The sequence below is a fragment of the Brienomyrus brachyistius genome, chromosome 22, assembly GCF_023856365.1.
Source record: "Brienomyrus brachyistius isolate T26 chromosome 22, BBRACH_0.4, whole genome shotgun sequence".
NCBI lineage: Eukaryota > Metazoa > Chordata > Actinopteri > Osteoglossiformes > Mormyridae > Brienomyrus > Brienomyrus brachyistius.
The window spans coordinates 13,891,858-13,909,935 of NC_064554.1; the positions used below are offsets into that span (position 1 = coordinate 13,891,858).

At 43.5% G+C, this 18,078-nt stretch overlaps 1 protein-coding gene across 1 annotated transcript; it reads right to left on the reverse strand.

Annotated features, from left to right (window-relative positions):
* Positions 1-799: 799 nt before the first annotated feature.
* Positions 800-17,468, reverse strand: LOC125718447 (serine/threonine-protein kinase WNK4-like). Its single transcript, XM_048992303.1, has 17 exons — positions 17,457-17,468; positions 16,482-16,727; positions 11,226-11,398; positions 9,420-9,640; positions 8,758-8,915; positions 8,478-8,566; positions 7,470-7,689; positions 6,547-6,901; positions 5,288-5,406; positions 5,108-5,181; positions 4,768-4,843; positions 4,416-4,532; positions 3,904-4,077; positions 2,674-3,111; positions 1,868-2,256; positions 1,383-1,582; positions 800-855 (listed from the first exon to the last, which is right to left on the reverse strand). Exons 1-17 carry the CDS (start codon positions 17,466-17,468, stop codon positions 800-802), a joined length of 3,117 nt encoding a protein of 1,038 aa, XP_048848260.1.
* Between the last annotated feature and the right edge of the window lie 610 nt (positions 17,469-18,078).

Genomic DNA, 18,078 nt, shown 5'->3' on the forward strand with positions numbered 1-18,078 from the left:
AAGGGTAACCCAGAGGGCACTTCATGGAGTTTTTCCACTAGAAAGGCACCCATAGCGCACCACAAGTTTACCCAGTTAAAAGGGCACCTTACAGTATATGGCACTGCATTGCATTTTCTCCACTGGAGGGTCATCCATTAGGATAATTCCCCACAGTCTCCCGCATGGACGGACACCCAGTATAGCACTGCATCGCATTTAATCCACTAGAAGGGCACCCTTTGGGACACTTAATCATGTGCAGGTGCCACAGAGGACACTTCATAATGGCACCTGTTTCCACTGGAAGGGCCCTCATAAGGGCCGTGTAGACCACTGTAAGGCCACAGTCTAGGGCACTTCATCACATTCTCTTGCTCTATAGGGAACATCATCCCACATTAAGGGAGCATCAAAGACGGCACAAAATCAGGTGAAGGGCCACTAATAGCAACATTTTTGTTATTAACAAGAGCACATTAGCAACATTTTTTCAGCCGTGGGGGGAGCAAAGAGGCACCCTGAGTCCACCAGTGGTCTGCAGTCCACTGACAGTAAAAAAAAACACTTAGGTCAGGAGTCCCCTTTTTGGACTGGTGAACCCCAACCTTCTGGGGAACAAGGGGGATGTTGTGTGATCAAAGGAGGGAGCCACACAAGTCGAGATGATCTAGGCGAAAGTTGCTCACTAGAAAAGGCAGAAGGGAAGTACAACAAACATTTAACACTGGAATTACAAAGGACAGGAATCTGTGTGTGTGACGAGGCGATCTGAACGATGTGGTTTAGCTTTGAGGTCCCACGCTCACCGTTTTGAAGGTCACTCCTTCGCTTGGCCTTTCTTGTTTTTCGGCGCAGTCCCTGATGATGTACCACCTTATCATGCCAAACAGTGGTATACAGTAGACAGTAATTAGCATATGTTTCATACATACAGGTGCCAGTCAACGCCCTTGTGGCAGTCCTGGTAAACTTCACTATCAGTGTTGGGGTAATGTAATCCATTACAGACAGAAGCGGAAAGTTCAGGTCCAGAAAGTACAAATCCAGACCAAGCTTTGTTTCAACCACCCAGTTAAGTTCTCTGGGACTGTGACCCTTTACGCTCAGCTGCTTGGTTGAAATAAATCCCTGGTCTGGATTTGTACTTTCAGGACCTGAGCTTTCCACCTTTGTCTTTAATGGATTACAACTTTCCCAACACTGTTTACTATCCAGGTTCACTCTGTCGCAGACAGTGAAATGTTATGAGTTTGCTAAGTCTGGACCCACTCAGAAGGTAATGGGTTGAGCAGTTGGGCTGCACTGTGATCCAAGGCTGCAAATCTCTCTTATCTCATAATTCTTTTTATGCAGTGTGTTCTGTAAAGGATGGTGGTAACTGAAACAAAAGAGATGCCTACCAGTGGGTGGTATAACATCAAGTCTCAGGAAGCTGTTTTTGAGGGATGAGATGTAGGCTTTTAACAAGCGCCTTTGGTGGTTGGATAGCATCATAGCGGGGGAAACAATGCCTGCTGGGGGCACCTTTCCCATACTCTGATAGAGTTCCTCAATCTCTTGTTTCTGGGTAGCTTGCAGTTCCTGAACCTCTAACTGGTGTCTGAAAACAGGCATTAAGATTGATAGAAAAAAAAAGTGAAATAGGTTGGGTTTCAGAAAACTTGTACAATACTAACGTACACTGCAGTCCATTTTTTTGATTTAGTTACTTGGACATTCTATTCTGTTAAAAAAAAGTGGCTCAAAGCACGTCCCAAAGCAATCCAACAGCTCCATCTAGTGGGGCCAAAAAATACAGCAAATGGTTCATTTGGTCATAACCACAGAAGACATATATATATATATACACACACCAATAAAAAGGAGTGGATTTCTAAGTACTCGCCTGCTCCGAAGTTCCTCCAGCTCCTCCCAGATCTCTTCGTCCTCAGTCTCTGTCTCATCACTGCTCTGGTAGGAGCTGCCAGGATAGTTTGTCCAAAGCTGCTGCAAGGTGACATTGTGCTGGACGCTTTCATCATAGCCGCCCTCTGCATGGCCCTCTCCTCTTCCTTCATCGCACCGGCTCCTCTGCTCTGACTCTGCTACGTCACCTTCATTTATTTGCTCTCCTGCTTCCGTCATCCCTCTCACTGTGGCGGAATATTCCAAATTGCTCCTGGATATCTGACCAGAGAGCATCACCCCAGTATTCAGGCTCGCCTCTGAATCCTGTTGCTCTTCTTCGCAGTTCTTCGTCTGACTGGCCCGGGACGCGGCGCTTTCAGGAATCACCTGTGGAAACATCATAAAAGTTGGTGGACTTCTAGCGTGTTTATGTTAAATAGGTATATAGGTACGTATCCTCAGACTTAGCGTAAAAGCATTTTGCAAAAGCAGACAAACCATATGCTATTGTAGTACATAACAGCCAGACAAACGTAAAATGATTGGCTCTTTGATCCACTGATAGTCTGAGAGTGTGAGTTTTGCCAACACTGGGTTTTGCTTCAAAATCTAGCCCTCGATTCCAAATCCAGGCCTTGTTTTCAGTTCTCCCAGGTAGATAATTTAATCATTACTCATTCTAATTGACTGGAGGCTTCACACCTCCCAGGTAAAGAAAGGCTTGAAAATGAGCAGGACTCCGACCTTGAGGACCTTGGTTTAATAGCCCTACAATAATATGACGCCACAACATTGTTTGCTCACCGAACGATGCTCGTTGATTGGAGAAGAACCAGAAGAACAGATTTTGGATGGGCAGCTCGAGTCACTCTCCGGGTCTTCAGTCAGGGCTGATGATGGAAGAGAATCTTCTTGTGGAGTAAAGTGAGATGAAGAAGGGATGGTGGCACTTGAGAAGACAGGTTTTATTGAGGAAAAGGCAGCTAGGTCAAAGGAACGTGGGGAAGGAGGTATGGAGACGGTCTCCATCAGGTTTGCTGGAATGTCTGTGGAGCCGCCAGTCTGGGAGTCCTGGACAGCAGTACGGAGGTGGGATTGGGTATCTAAGGGCTGTTGCTGGAGGTCTGCAAGCTGGCTTGGGGGACTCCTGGGGTAGCGGTGGGACTCCCCAGTTATCATGCGTGTGCCTCTACCCGTCACGACGTAACACTGCTGGGGCCGGACGTGGCCGGCCAGCCGGGGCTGAAAAGTGGGGGGCGATAACGGCCCCGACAGATGTGGGCTTGGATGGGTACTGGAGGGGGTATCTAGCGGGGTGGCATGGTTAGGCGGCGACTGACACAGCTGGGTATGCCCTGACAAAGGAGAACACACCATAGAAATAACATCAGAATAACTCTGTACAGACAAAAAGGATTTTAAGTATTTATATATAAATATACTTTATTTATTATAATTTATTTATATATAAATGTAATTTATTGTAGGCCTTGGAACCTGAAATACATTAGGCGACCTTTTTGGGTATCTCTTACCAGGCAAGGATGGAGAGAAGCTGGCTCGAACTGGAACATGACTGTGCAAATAAGGCTAGAGAACATAACAGCAGTCAGACACACAGTGCAGGATCTACCTGTGGCATTGAGACAGTAACCAATCTCAGGATATGTTTGATGTTTTATCTGCTTTTATGATCCATGTACTAGTTGGTATATAATTTCACCCACAATTATTCAAATCCGGATACTTCACAAGATTACAATACATTTATTGTTGTCCGGATATGCATAAATGTTACACTACATTTTGCAGGGCATTGTGGGATTTTTTCTACGTAATAGGATATGTTTTCTTTTCATGTTTGGATATCGCAACAAAACGGCTGAAACGATAAATATTGCAGTGTCCACCATTAAAAGGCCTTTCTAGGCATGCTAGTTAAATTCGGAATTCCCGCTTAAATGAGCGAGACTTGTCGAAATAATCCTGCTTCCTGGAATACCCCCCTGGAAAAGAGGAAAGACTTAAGGTTACCTGAAGGGCAGACAGAGCTCGGGACTCTTTCACAGGCAGCTTACGGGAGATGCCTGCTGGGTGATCCAGGCCGGAGGGCTTTCCTCTCATGAGGGCCTCGGCCTTCCTGATGATGTCACACAGGTTGAGGATGAACCCATCCCATTCTGCTGGGAGTATGAACTTATTGTTGACCTGTGAACCATGAAGGGGGAACATACAGCAACAAAGGGCTTGAAAAATTAGATACTGGGTGGTGAAAATAGTTAATCTGACAGTACATGCGCACTGTTGGTGATATTTGACATTATTTTTACTTAATTATATAAAAATCGGCAATTTTTTTTTTCTTAGGAGCTGTACAAAATCAACTTTTTTAACCTTCAACACTCAATGTCTGAAAGAAGACAAATTTATACTCAAACTGTGTACATTATTTGATACAATTTTATAATTATTTTAGTATATAACCATGGTAATATAGCAACATGTTGTTTTCAGGTTTCCGAATCCAGTCCCATGTGGCGGCTCACCATGACAGCGGCGATGTCCTCGGGACTGTCCCCGTCAAGGTCAAATTTAAAGGTCACCATTGTTCTGTTGTGAGTCTGTAACTGGCATTCTGCCACGCGGTCCTCTTTGTCCGACAGCTGTGGACCAAGAGAGACTCAGCCCTCCAGTGACAGTCACCTTTCATGCTCAGAATTTAGGTGGGAAATTAAGTGTTCATTTTCAATAGCAAAATGTTTAAAAATCAAACTGTTGTTAAAAACAAACAAAAAAAAAATCACATAACCCTGAACAGTATAAGCAGTTGAAAGATGGATGATTAGAAAGGAATTTATTAATTAGCTGTAACAGGCAGTATTATGGACGGATACCCACCCTGGTGATGCGTAGCTGAGGCAGGTTCCTTCTTCGGAAGGTCTTGACTTCCTTTAGGACTCCTTCATGCCCGTCACTGAGCATCGGGTTTCATTTCAGAATCAGAATCAGATATGTTATTATTTTAAAGACATCGAAACATACCACCTTTGTTAAGGACTGGAAATGTACCAGGTGGCTGTAAGTCATTTAATAATTCAAGTTACAGGCAGGTTTCGCTGCAGTTTAGTAGGGTATACACTCTATACTTATGCTAGGCCCGTGTGTGTGTGTGTGTGGGGGGGTTATGTGATCACTGAAAAATAAAAAATATATATATATAAATGATGATGACTGATACCTGTCAACGGGAGAGGAAAGACCACTGCTTGATCCAGACTGACTGTACTCAGTATTACGGGACTCTGCGACACTCTAGGGATTTACAAAATACGGTATGGAGAGATCGCAGCAATACAGCTCAATATAAAACAGAAACGTCCGACTAAGGAAACAAAACTGAAATAACAAAGACACCCACCAGGGGGTAGCAAAGGGCTGGGATTTGTAGCGTTTGCTTGGGTGGAGCGGGACTTGGTGGAGACTGTTGAGTGAGAATTCCTTCAGAAGAGCTCAGATAGCCGTCTGTCTCACATTCAGCTGCCATGAAAACAGACACAGTGACCACATCACTGATGGAAAAATAAAGAGCTGCTTTAACATTGTAAGTAATAATAATAATTAGTGTCGCTGCATTGCTTTATTTTGCACGACTAAGATGCTCTATGAACATGTCGGAATTTACCGCAGTTACCCATTGCCGCAGGTGCTTTCATCCATACATACAATCTCATTTCGTTTAATTCCTGCGAAAGGCGTTATGATTGGCTAAGGATTCTTTCGTTTTTTGAGCTAGACTGATACAACCACATCAAAGGAGTTTGCTATTTCCAGTACGTTAGCGGGTAATATAGGAAGACGGTTACACTCGGTATGCCACAAGTTAAACCACAACACGTTTAAAACAGAAACTGACGGGCAAATGCTAATTTGGTTACTTCTTTTCTCTTTCCAGTTTGTCTGACCTAATTTAATCATTTAATGATGCCAAAATTAAAAAAAAATTTATGGGATTTTTCTTTTTTTTTTTCATTTTCAGGCTGAATGAAATTTAATTTTCCATTTTTCTCTTACAGTCTAAAATAATAAAAGCACCTGTTTAACAGAATAGTTTATGCCCAAAAGTATGTGACATAGGAATTTGCCATATTATATATGTTTATATCTGTGTGTGTATATATATATATATATATATATATATATATATATATATATATATATATATATATATATATATATATATATATATATGTGTGTGTGTGTGTGTGTGTCTGCCGCCATATATGTTCGGTTCGGTGCTCATTACATCCCTGCTACAGTCCTGTTCAGGACTATAGTTAAGAGCATGTTCTGTCCCCGTAAACGAGCCTCCTCGCCCTTCGCCTCTCTCGCGACGCCTCGGTCCGTCTGGCGCCGTGATATAGTACCGTGTTGCCCGGCACCAGCGGTATTTCAGACTTTTGCTCGGCCTCACCCAGTGAACTCCGCTAAAAAGAGGCCTTGACTAACTTTGCCGGCGATAACTACCCCATCGCACAAAACACTAGGGAGCCTCCAGTCATGTTACTGTGTCTTCTGTTAATCACATTTCATTCTAGGGGAAAAAGTTAGGGCTCTGCTGCGATGTCTGTTTACACTCTGCTCCGCTGTGTAGCTGAAAATACCCAGTTATGCTCTTACAGGTGAGGGGGGAGCAGCTGAGGTACCGACTGGGTTCATGTGGACATGAATCAGGCTCCTTGGGTAACGAGCAGAGGAGCGGACACATGTGGGAGTCTGCAGACCTGTCAGAGAGGGGAGGGGTGGGACCAGACGTGGTGAGGATGGGCCAGACCAGAGACTGAGCGGGGCTCTCAGAAGCCGGACTGGGACACTTAGCGGCTGATATGTCTTGCTCCTGCTCTTCTTCCCTCTCCAGCATTGTCTTCCTCGGCCCACGCAGTTTGTTCCTCTGTCGCTTGATGGCCATCACCCGGTCACGGATGGATCTGGCCACGCGTTTGTAGTCGACCTCGGACACGAATCCTGAGACCACCTGTGCAGACGTGGCCCAGATGTTAGTAAGATCTCTGATCCAGGAGAAACAGGAGATGGTACTGCACCCTTAAATTCATTTACTGAGAAATAGATTCCTCTAATGAATTCTGGAGAAGATTCAATATCTACTTACACTTCTAATGTACTACATGTTCTATTTGTACCTGTGAGGGTACAATTATTTGTCAGTGGGGCTTGTACCCTCAATGGTCTGCCAAGAGTAGCCTAGCTATAAGTAGATGTACCTGTTAGTCTAAAGGTCTAAGGTGGACTTTGAGGAACATTTCTGTACCACTGAGGGTGTCATATAGTTTGTATCTTGGGGAACAAAACCAGGGCTGAACCCCTTTTTATGACAGTGTACCTCCAATACTTCAGTGTAGCTAAATAAACAAATAAATGTAATAAATGTTCCTGTCAAAATGTCCAGTTTCCAGTCTTTAAAATGTCAGTTCAACGTAACTAATTCCTACACCTCCTCCTATTGTCCGTTCTGCGCCGTCAGATGGCGCCACGCTCCTCCACCGAGGACCTTCTCACATGAGTGACTTCAGGGGAGACCTCACCATCTCTTGCGCTACTTGCTCAGGCACGTCCTTGTAGAGATCGAAGAGGAACTCGATGGCGTTGCTCTCGCGGTTCTTCCCATGCAGCTTCCGGGGGTCGTCCATGCGGAGCCACAGCTTAAGGCTGCACTTCAGCGTGTCGTCCTCCTCCGCCAGCTCCACATGCACGCCGGCGTGCTCCTGGAAGAACCGGTGCTCCAGAAGGTCCTGGATGGTGTACCTGGGTGGGGTGACATGACAAGGGTCATGAATGTGAGTAACAGGGCACACAGAGCAGGAACTGTGAGATACGTACAGTCATACATGAAAGGGTGAAACAAGACGTCATGCCCCCCCCCCATACAGAGTAATACTCATACTCATTAAAATTAGCCAAAACTACACTTCCTGATTATTTTTTCTTGTGTTGTGCTTTTCAAGTTTCCCTGACTTCTTCGGATATGAAGATAATCGTTGTCTGCTGTTGTATTGTCTTTATTAATTTTATATCTGATTTTTCTCATGTATTCAAACTTCATACTTGTACCTTAGATTCACTACATGGACAAAAGTATTGGGGCACATCCATAGGCAGAAATTATGAGGAAGGTGTGTGGGGGGGGTGTTGTAAAACCAACCTATACAACCCACTGGACCCCTTTAAATGGGTGGAGACTGCAACCCCTCCAATGCTCAACCCAAAGTTAAATGGTTTCAGGTATTTCATTCAGACCCATTGCCACAGGCGTATAAAATCAAGCACCCAGCCATGCGGCCAGGATTGCAGTCAGTTGTGAAAGAATGGGCTGAGAGTGGTACTGTAACAGGATGCCGCCTTTGCAGTAAGTCAGTTTGTGAAATTTCTTCCCAGGTAGATATTTCGTGGTCAACTGTAAGTGGTATTATTGCAAAGTGGAAGCACTTGGGAATAACAGAATCACAAAAGCATGGGGCTCAGAATCAACAAATGGACACTTTATAAAAGTGAACACTGTATAACACTGAGATGGCAATGCATGCAAAAATCACCTCTCAGTTTTGTTCATCCGTATGCATCCTTCAATGATCTCCTGAAGCTCAGGGACTTTAACTTTGAAAAAGCTGTCCGGCTTGATTCCCTAAGCACATCATTAACAAGAAAACACTGCATGGACAGCTGGACTGATACATGCTTTGATCCTAATAACATAAAACACATAAAACAGAAAATGCAGATGCATCTCTTTCTTGCTAACTTTCGGTTTGAAATTAATCTTCAGCTGTATAACAGAACGAACAGACCAACTTTTCCTCGGAAGTTCACACTCACGTTGGTGACCTTGCGGTAGATCTGGGCTGCATTCCGGCACTCAGAGTAGGGGTATTCTGACGTGGTCATCTCCAGGATGCACATGCCGAAGGCATAGATGTCCACTGCCTCGTCATACTTTTCCTCATACATTTCTGGGGCCATGAACTCAGGAGTTCCTTAATTGGGGGGGGGCGGCATAATTTCATAGCACAGCTAGAGCTACTGAGAAGAGATGCCCTGACGCAAATCTCTCCAAAGCATTTGGAATTCAAACATCAGTGGTCACTCAATTCAGTTGAAACCACCAAACTAATGTTGTATTACAATGTAGATCTTTCTGTACCAACTAAGTGTCCGCTAAGTATGATTTCACAGAGGTCTTTTGTAGTGATGGCCAAATCAAGTTTCATGAACCATTTGCTGTATTTTCTGACCCCACTAGATGGTGCTCTCTGTTCAAAAAAGGGCTCAAAGCAAACCAACAGTGCCATCTAGTGGGGTCAAAAAATACAGCAAATGGTTCATGAAGCTTCACTTGGCCGTCACTAGTATTTGTACCTTACTGTGCAAGGAGTTATGGAAGATGGATGGTTTTAAAGAGAGCCTTAAATGCAAATATTCACTCATTTTCTGAGTGCAGTATTTGCTGATTTGTGGCAGGGGGCATAGCGCGATCTTACCGATGACGCTCTTAGCAAAAGACGTGCTCTTGAGGGTGGCCAGTCCAAGGTCCCCGATCTTCACAGAGCCGGTGGGGCCGGTGATGAAGATGTTGTCGCACTTGAGGTCGCGGTGGATGATCGGGGGGCTGCGACTGTGCAGGAAGTGCAGGCCCCTCAGAATCTGGCAGCTCCAGCGCTGCAGGAGCTTCAACTTCATCTCCTTAAAGCGCTTCAGGTACCTTCAGGGTTCACCAGTTTATGCCAGTTAAAGGCCATATTTGGAATTCACCTAAAGAAACTCGGGCAGAACTACAGTGCTACACATTGGTAGTCTGTCGCTAACAGACAGAATCATGTCAAAGAGGACACTCTGATTGGACTTTGATTGCACTTAAGCATGGAGTCCTTGCTGTTTGACGATTCGTCAGTTTCCTATAATCAAGCATGTGTCACTAATATTAACATGTAGCAGCTGAAGAAGTCTTTGGGTCAAGGGAACAAACCAGTTAAAGCACAACAAGAACTGAACTATTCAACCAAGCACAGGGGCCTTTCAGTTTAAAAAAAAAAAAACGTCAGTGAAGCAACTCAAAGGCTCCGCCTTTTTGTGGATTATCGGGTCACCCTATGAGCAGGCGGATCGGAAATACAGTTAATAATAATAATAATAATAATAATAATAATACATTTTATTTAAAAGCGCCTTTCAAGACACTCAAGGGCACTGTACACAACAAATGATAAAACAAACATAAAAGCAGATAATTAACATAATCCTTAAAAAACAATCCAAAATAAGAAGACAGATTCAAAAAATGGTTATATGGAATAAGCAGTTTTAAACAAGTGAGTTTTGAGTCTAGATTTAAACAGAGGAAGAGAAGTAATGTTTGTAATGTCGGGAGGAAGCGAATTCCAGAGCCGGGGAGCAGAGCAGCAGAAAGCCCTGCTCCCCATAGTGGCAAGACGGTGGGAAGGGACAGAGAGAAGAAGAGAGGAAGAGGATCTGAGGCAGCGAGATGGAATGGCGACCTGAACCAAATCAGACAAATATGGAGGGGAGAGGTGGTGTATGGCCTTAAATGTATACAGAAGGATTTTGAAATTGATGCGATATTTAACTGGTAGCCAGTGAAGCTGCTGCAGAACAGGAGTGATGCGGTGGATAGAAGGGGTCCTGGTGATAATGCGAGCAGCAGAGTTCTGGACAAGTTGGAGCTTATTGATGGATTTTTGAGTAAGACCAAATAAGAGTGAATTACAGTAATCGATACGGGAAGTGACAAGACTATGGACAAGAATGGCGGTGGCGTGTGGGGTGAGAGAAGAACGGAGACGATTAATGTTGCGCAGATGAAAATATGCAGACCGAGTGATATTATTGATATGTGAATTAAAAGATAAAGTGCTATCTAGTATGACACCAAGGCTTTTCACATATGGGGACGGGGAAACCAAAGAGTCATCTATGGCAATGGGAAAACAATTAGTTTAGGATATTGTTGATTTGGAGCCTACTAGAAGAAACTCTGTTTTAGTACTATTAAGTTTAAGAAAGTTTGAAGAAAACCATGATTTAAGTTCAGCTAAACAGAGGCTAAGGGAAGGTGGAAGAAGAGTGGAATCAGGTTTAGTAGACAAATAAAGCTGGAGCAGTTCAGCAGCTCCAAAGGTTCTGCGGTTTAGTGTAACTCGGAAATGGACGAATTTCCCTGAAGGCCCCTAGACTGACATTGCTAGCACCCTAGGATAGCCGTTACATTAATCTGCCCCAGGTGTAACCGAGCAGTGAGACGGTGTCACGTGACGAGCAGAAGGACGGACGTTTTTAGGGTTCCTGAGGTCATGAGTTCGGTGACCAGGATGATGCACTTATGGCCGTTGACCGTGGACTTCCAGGAGTCGTGGAATCGTACGATATTGGGGTGCTGCAGACCCTTCAGCATCACAGCCTCCTCGCTGAAGCGCTGCCTCTCAGTTTTCGTCAGCTTCTGTGTCTGCCGTGAGAAAGGGGGGGGGGGGGTGGCCAGAAAGCCGTTGATACACACATCATGCTTGGGGGCTAAACTGTGTGTGGCGCAGTGAGCTAAACCTCTGGACCTGTGACCACAAGGTCGCTAGGTCGAGCCAGGCCTCGGCACGCCTGAGGGTCCCTGAGCAAGGCCCTTAACCCCCAGCTCCCTGGGAACTGCTATGGGTGGCTCGTGCTCATGGAGAGCACGATAAGGGATATGAAAAGAAGATTTTCCCCCAGGGATCAATAGAGTATCAATCAAACAGGGACAATTCTAGCATTTGATCTTCATTCTCCCCTGTCTACATTTTCCAAGAGGAAGGTTAGGAAATGTTTATGAAAATACAGGACAAATTGAAGTGTAATTATATTACAGTGGAACAGCGGACACTCATGTCTGTGTTTTTACACCTCTCTGGGTACGCTGGCTTCCCCACTACTGTCCAAAAACAGGCTGACTGGTGTTATCAAACTGCCCGTAGGTGTGTGTGAGTGAATGGTGTGTGAGTGTGCCCTGTGATGGGTTGGTGCCCCATCCTGGTTTGTTCCCTGCCTTGCACCCATAGCCTCCAGAATAGGCTCCAGACCCCCCCCCCCCACAACCCTGAATAGGACAAGCAGTTACAGAAAATGGATGGATGTATAATTCAGTTGAGGGTTCGCGTTCACAGCATGGACTGGGGGGGGGGGGGGGGGAACAGAGCACTGCGTTGTCAACGATGTTTCATTTCCGCAATGTTTCATCACCATCCCAGCCCTAATGGAGCAGTGGCTGATTAAGCCCAACCGCTCATAAACAGGGACAGCTGGGCAGATTCTAGAGAAGCAGACTGAGGAAGTGAGAGGCCTGCCTGGTAACACCATCGATAGCGGATTCACGCTTGCCAGCCTGTTGGTTTACCATTTTCACGTAGATGGTATCCCCCCGTCTTGTTGTACGTTGATTATAATACTCTGCCTTTATTTAGAACGGTACTCGTCTTTGACTTGTTCTTTCCATACGCTCAGTCTCACTTTCGAAACTAGTTACAAGTTACATAGTCATAACAGATGAATATTGTGTCACGCCATGTCACACAAAGGTTACATTCACCAAATACATCAGTCTCAGTAGAGTCCCTAAACCTGGAAAAGAAAACCCAATAACTTATCAAATGCTTTATGTTCTCCCCGTTTCAGAAATACATCACATATATGTAGCATGTTCTTTTATCCAGTGTAATAAAAGTGCAGTTGACAGAGCATCCGCACCAGCTGAGACACACTGGACTCCTTCGCTATGTATATACAGTGCCAGTCAAAAGTTTGGACGCGCCAAGCTGCTTACAAAGGAGAGTCATAGACTGTCGTATCATGTGACCTGGCCACCTGACCGCAAACACAGAAGAAATTTATGTTGAAGGAGTTTGACCAGAGAGTGAAGGAAAAGCAGCCAATGAGACCTCAGCATAGATGTGGGACCTCCTTCAGGACGGCTGAAAAAGCATCTCAGGAGGCCACCTCATGGAACTGATATAGAGACGACAGTACGGTCAGCGAGTCCTTGGAGCGATTGGGGTTAAGGGCCTTGTTCAAGGGCCCAATGGTGGGATCACTCTGCCGACTCAGGGATTTGAACCGGCAACCTTCTGAGTCCCAACCCACAGAGCTGCCCCCCCAACAAATGAATTTTTTTTTTTTATTCCATATAAGTTGTTTTATATTTTTGATGTCCTTATTCTAAAACGCAAAGAACAGTACAAATAAACCTTTCTGTGGGTAGGTGTGTCCAGTCTTTTGACTGGCACTGTTTAATTTCATAACAGCCTAGAGAGCATGTTCCTAAAGTGATAAATATGACAATACCTAGTGGCTTCCAGAGAAATGAATGGTTGGTATAAGAACTGATAAAAGTATTACAGCATCTTCTATTGTCAGTCATAAGGCATTATAGTGCCGTTATAATGCTTCATAAGCTCCAGTGAAGCTCTCATCTATAATGCACTATAGATTAGATGGCTAGTTTCCTTCTTTGACAAGCGTAGGATAAACGTAGGACGAACAAAGGGATGGTCACGCAAAAACAAAGTCATAAAGTGGATTCAGTGGTCATGGTGTATGTTGGCACCAACGGCATAGGAAAGGGCAGGAGGGGAGAGACGGAAAGCCCCAATAAATATTCAAAGTGGGGGCTGTAAAAGGCCTCTCATTTGCGGTCTGTACTTAAACGATAGGAGTATTAGAAACAAAATTCATGATTTGGAGGCTTTAATGTCATCAGACACTTACGACATTATAGGAATAACTGAAACATGGATGAGCGACAATGATGGTGAAGAATATAATATGGATGGTTATACGTTGTTCCATAGAGACCGGATAGGCAGGAAGGGAGGTGGTGTTGCAGTATATTTAAAGGAGAACTTGCAGGCAAGGGAGCTCACTGATAAACATAAAAGTACAGAAGCTGTATGGGTAAAACTAGATGATAAAAACTCAAATGGCCTAATTGTCGGTGTTTGTTATAGAGCATCTAATGTAGCTGCAGAGGAAAGCAGAATGTTATATGACGATATCAGGATTATGAGTAACAAAAATGATGTGGTGGTTATGGGTGATTTTAATTTACCTGGGATTCAGTGGGACACAGTCTCTGGCTCTTCTGTAAATGAACTTGAGATGGAGGAATTAGTGCACAATTGTTTTTTTACTCAGTTTGTTAATACCTCTACCAGGGGAGAAGCCCTTCTTTATCTTGTTTTCTCTAATAACCAGGATAGGATTGGAAAATTTGAGGTTTTAGAACCACTGGACGGTAGTGATCATAGCATGGTTAAATTTGAGGTTAATTTTAGTGTCCGAAGCGCAAAGTCCAAAACAAAAGTATACAGTGTTAGGAAGGCTAACTTTAATGGTATGAGACTGAAACTAGAAACTGTAAACTGGATGGAGTTAAATAGCATAACGGTTGAAGAGGCATGGGAATTTTTTAAAAGCACATTGTTGCAAGTACAAGAGGGCTTTATACCTGTTTCCAGCTAAACTAAATCTAGGAAACTACAACCAAGGTGGTTTACTAAGGAAATTAAGAATAAAGTCAGGAGGAAAAGGGCTCTGTTCCACAAATGGAAATTAACTAATGATTTAAAAACTAAGCAAGAGTATCCAAGTCTACAGCTTGAGTTAAAAACAACATTAGACTCTCCAAGAGGAATGTAGAAAGAAAAATTGCATTGGAGGATAAGTATGACAATAAAAGTTTCTTCCAATATTTTAAACTCCAAAGGAGCTCCAAAAGTTGAAATCACTAATTTACAGGTTAGTAAGGGCTTTATATAGATTATATAATTCCTTGGTAAGATTATATAGATTATATAATTTCTTGGTAAGATTATATAGATTATATAATTCCTTCCACTTAGAATATTGTGTGCAGGTTTGGTCACCATACCTTAATAAGGACATTGCTGCCTTGGAAAAGGTGCAACGTAGGGCTACGAGAATGATTCCTGGTCTTAGGGGGATGTCTTATGAGGAGAGGTTAGCTGAGCTGAATCTGTTGAGCCTCGAGCAAAGGAGACTAAGGGGGGACATGATCCAGGTATATAAGTCTCTAAACAGGTCTGGATGCTGTTCAGCCAAATGGCTACTTCAGTATTAGTTTAAATGCTAGAACTTGTGGCTATAGGTAGAAATTAGCGGGAGAACATTTTAAAATGAATTTGAGAAAACCCTTCTTTACACAGCGTGTAGTTAGAGTATGGAATAGTCTTCCTGTTAGTGTAGCACAAGCTAAAACCCTGGGTTCCTTTGAATCAGAGATGGATAAGATTTTAACAACTCTGAGCTATTAGTTAAGTTCTCCCCAAACGAGCCTGATGGGCCGAATGGCCTCCTCTCGTCTGTACATTTCTTATGTTCTTATCTTCTTACTCAAGTAGTTAGGCCATATAGGGGAACTCGTTATGGGAAAGAAAATGGATTTCAGACAGTTTGGCTCTAAGCCAAGCCTCATATCACTTACACATATATTTTAATTATAAACTGAATACCCCATGTATTAAGAAGTTTGACAGGTCTTGAGAAAAGACACTCCTGTGAGACACTTATTAGGAGGGAATCTGTAATAAATCAAAAAGTAATAGAGGCAGCAGTCATTTTTTATAAATGACCAAGACATGAGAAAGGAAAAGACTAAGACCAAGGTCACAGGTGAAGCAAAGTTCTAGTGTATAAAAGGGGAGGATCCCCCCCCCCCCCCAAGGTTTCAGCTTGGTTATCTGAAGTGTCTGTGCACAACAAATAAAGATCAGATAACTTTAACTTGCCTTTGGGGGGGGGGGGGGGGCTCAGCCTGACATCAGGGCGGAGGAGGGGAGGGGGAGGGGAGGGGGGGGGCACCGGGGGGCCCACCCCTCTTTTCTCAGGGGGCCCAGCCTGCCTATCTAAGCCCCTGGGTACTAGCATGGCTGCTACGATGAGCTAATCTTAATTCATACAGTATGAATTCAGTGTCTGTTTCATCTGGGTACATGTTGCTATGATAGTAGAGGAATATCAAGAATAAATTCGGCACCAGTCAAAAGTCTGGACAGACCTGCTGAAAATCATTTGTTTTTCAACAAGATAATGATCCCAAGCACACCTTGGTGTTATGCAGTAAATATTATCCTGTGAACAAGGGAGGAAATGGAGAGCTGAGACAGATAAGCTGCCCCCCCCCCACAATCCCCCGACATAAACCCTATACAGCTGCTTTGGAATGAGTTGGATCGTGGAGTAAGAGCAAGTCGCTGCGATATTTGTTATGTATTACGTCATTGCCTCAAGGCCTTTTGCTATAAAGCTAAAATAGAGACAAATGCATTAAAAGCAATTGTGTCCGCACTTTTGACTGGTGCTGTATATATGAAAACATACTTCTCTTACAAAATACTGCATTCATACTGAACATATAGATACCGTATCTTTTCCAGAAACATATTCTCAGTTTCACGAAAAGCAGTATATGTTTTTATTCCGATTATTAAAAATCAAAGCACCGGGTAATTTTGATTCTGGTGTAAGATTGCACCTTAAATCCATACCTGCAACTCACACCATGCCACCTCCACCGAAGTCTCTGTATCTAAGCCCCTATAAACAGTCTTGAACGACCCTCTGCCAATTTCGATGTTGAATTTAAGATACCTGCCATCAGGTGAGGTCGCCACTGCATTGGTCTCTAATTCATCCGTTTCTTCTTGTTCCCCGGCCGGCGATAAAACAGGATTTCTGCCGGTTATTTCGTCCTCCGAGTCTGAATTAATATCGGTTTTGTTCGCATCCGGCTCCTTCGCAGGCCATTTTTTTAGAAGGTGGAGGTGGTGAGGGCTTGGATGGAGTTTCACACTGATTCTTGTCCTCGGACATAAATCGGGAGAAGAAAGTGACTGGGATCCGTTATTTTCCTCTGTCATAGTTCCGGATTAAATATTTTCCTTTAAGGCAGGTGCGTGCAGCTCCATTGCGGTTATTTCATTTCATTTGAATACATTTCTACAGCTATCCTGCACTGGACGCGCGGTTGGAAGTTGAATGGATGGCTGGCCAGATGGATAATTCCTTATCAAGGGAGCAGAACGCCACCCTCTCCTTAGTAACACTTTATCAGGCAAGAACAGCTTGTTGACCAGTCAAGTTGTTAGTAGTGAAGTTCCTTAGGTTACCTTTTCCGAAACTTAATTATGATGTGTAATTGACCTGGTTTAAGTTTCCGATCTTTCTTGGTGAATAACGAAGGACGCTGGCAAAGAACGAGACTCGCGCGGGTTTAATTAAACTAAACCCTTCGTTATTTCAGAATTAACGCACAAACTTTAGTTGTACTTAGCTGGTTCCTCCCCAGCCGACGCGTGAGAAAAGCACAGACTGTCGATAATAGGAACATCGATCCCACGTTTTTCAATGGTGAAATATATCGCGGGGCTGGAGAATACCCAGGGCATCTTGGGGAACATGACACAGTGCCAGCCGTAAATACTTGCAATAATCTGTTATAAATAGCGTGTATTGTGTTGTACTTGTAATGCCATGTTCGTGTAAATATGTTGCTTCTGGTAATTATGGTGCTTGGTGGATGAGGGCTAACCTGGAGGATGTGATATGCAATAACACAGTTGATCGCTAGAGTTTTTGTGAGATTTACTCCACATCCAGTGGCCTGGCTAGATCTGATATTGCATTGGTTATAGAGGTGAAGAAACCGATCACCGAGATGTCCTAAGAGATTGACAATAGGTGCAATGAGAGCTGAGCTTAATATTATAAGAATCTATCTTAAGTGCTTAACTGCTTAGTGTTGCTAAGCTTTTGGAAAATTCACTACTAGTTAGCAGATTTTGGTAACCGTATTTATTTGTAACACACAGGAAGGGTCAGTATTGGGAATGAGCGATTTTATTATCTATTATTATGAACTATTATTGTATTTTAGGATCTTTTAGTATTAATGGGACTCCATATAGATTAATTGTTATGAAAACCAAAATATTTTATTGCCAACAATCATTTATTAGAAAATGTGCATGTTACCGGAACAGATGCCAATAGACAAATAAATAATTAAAACAATTTGCACGTGATAATATTAATGAAAAAAATACATTTTAAATAATCAAATAGATGCAACTTAAAATTCAGTAT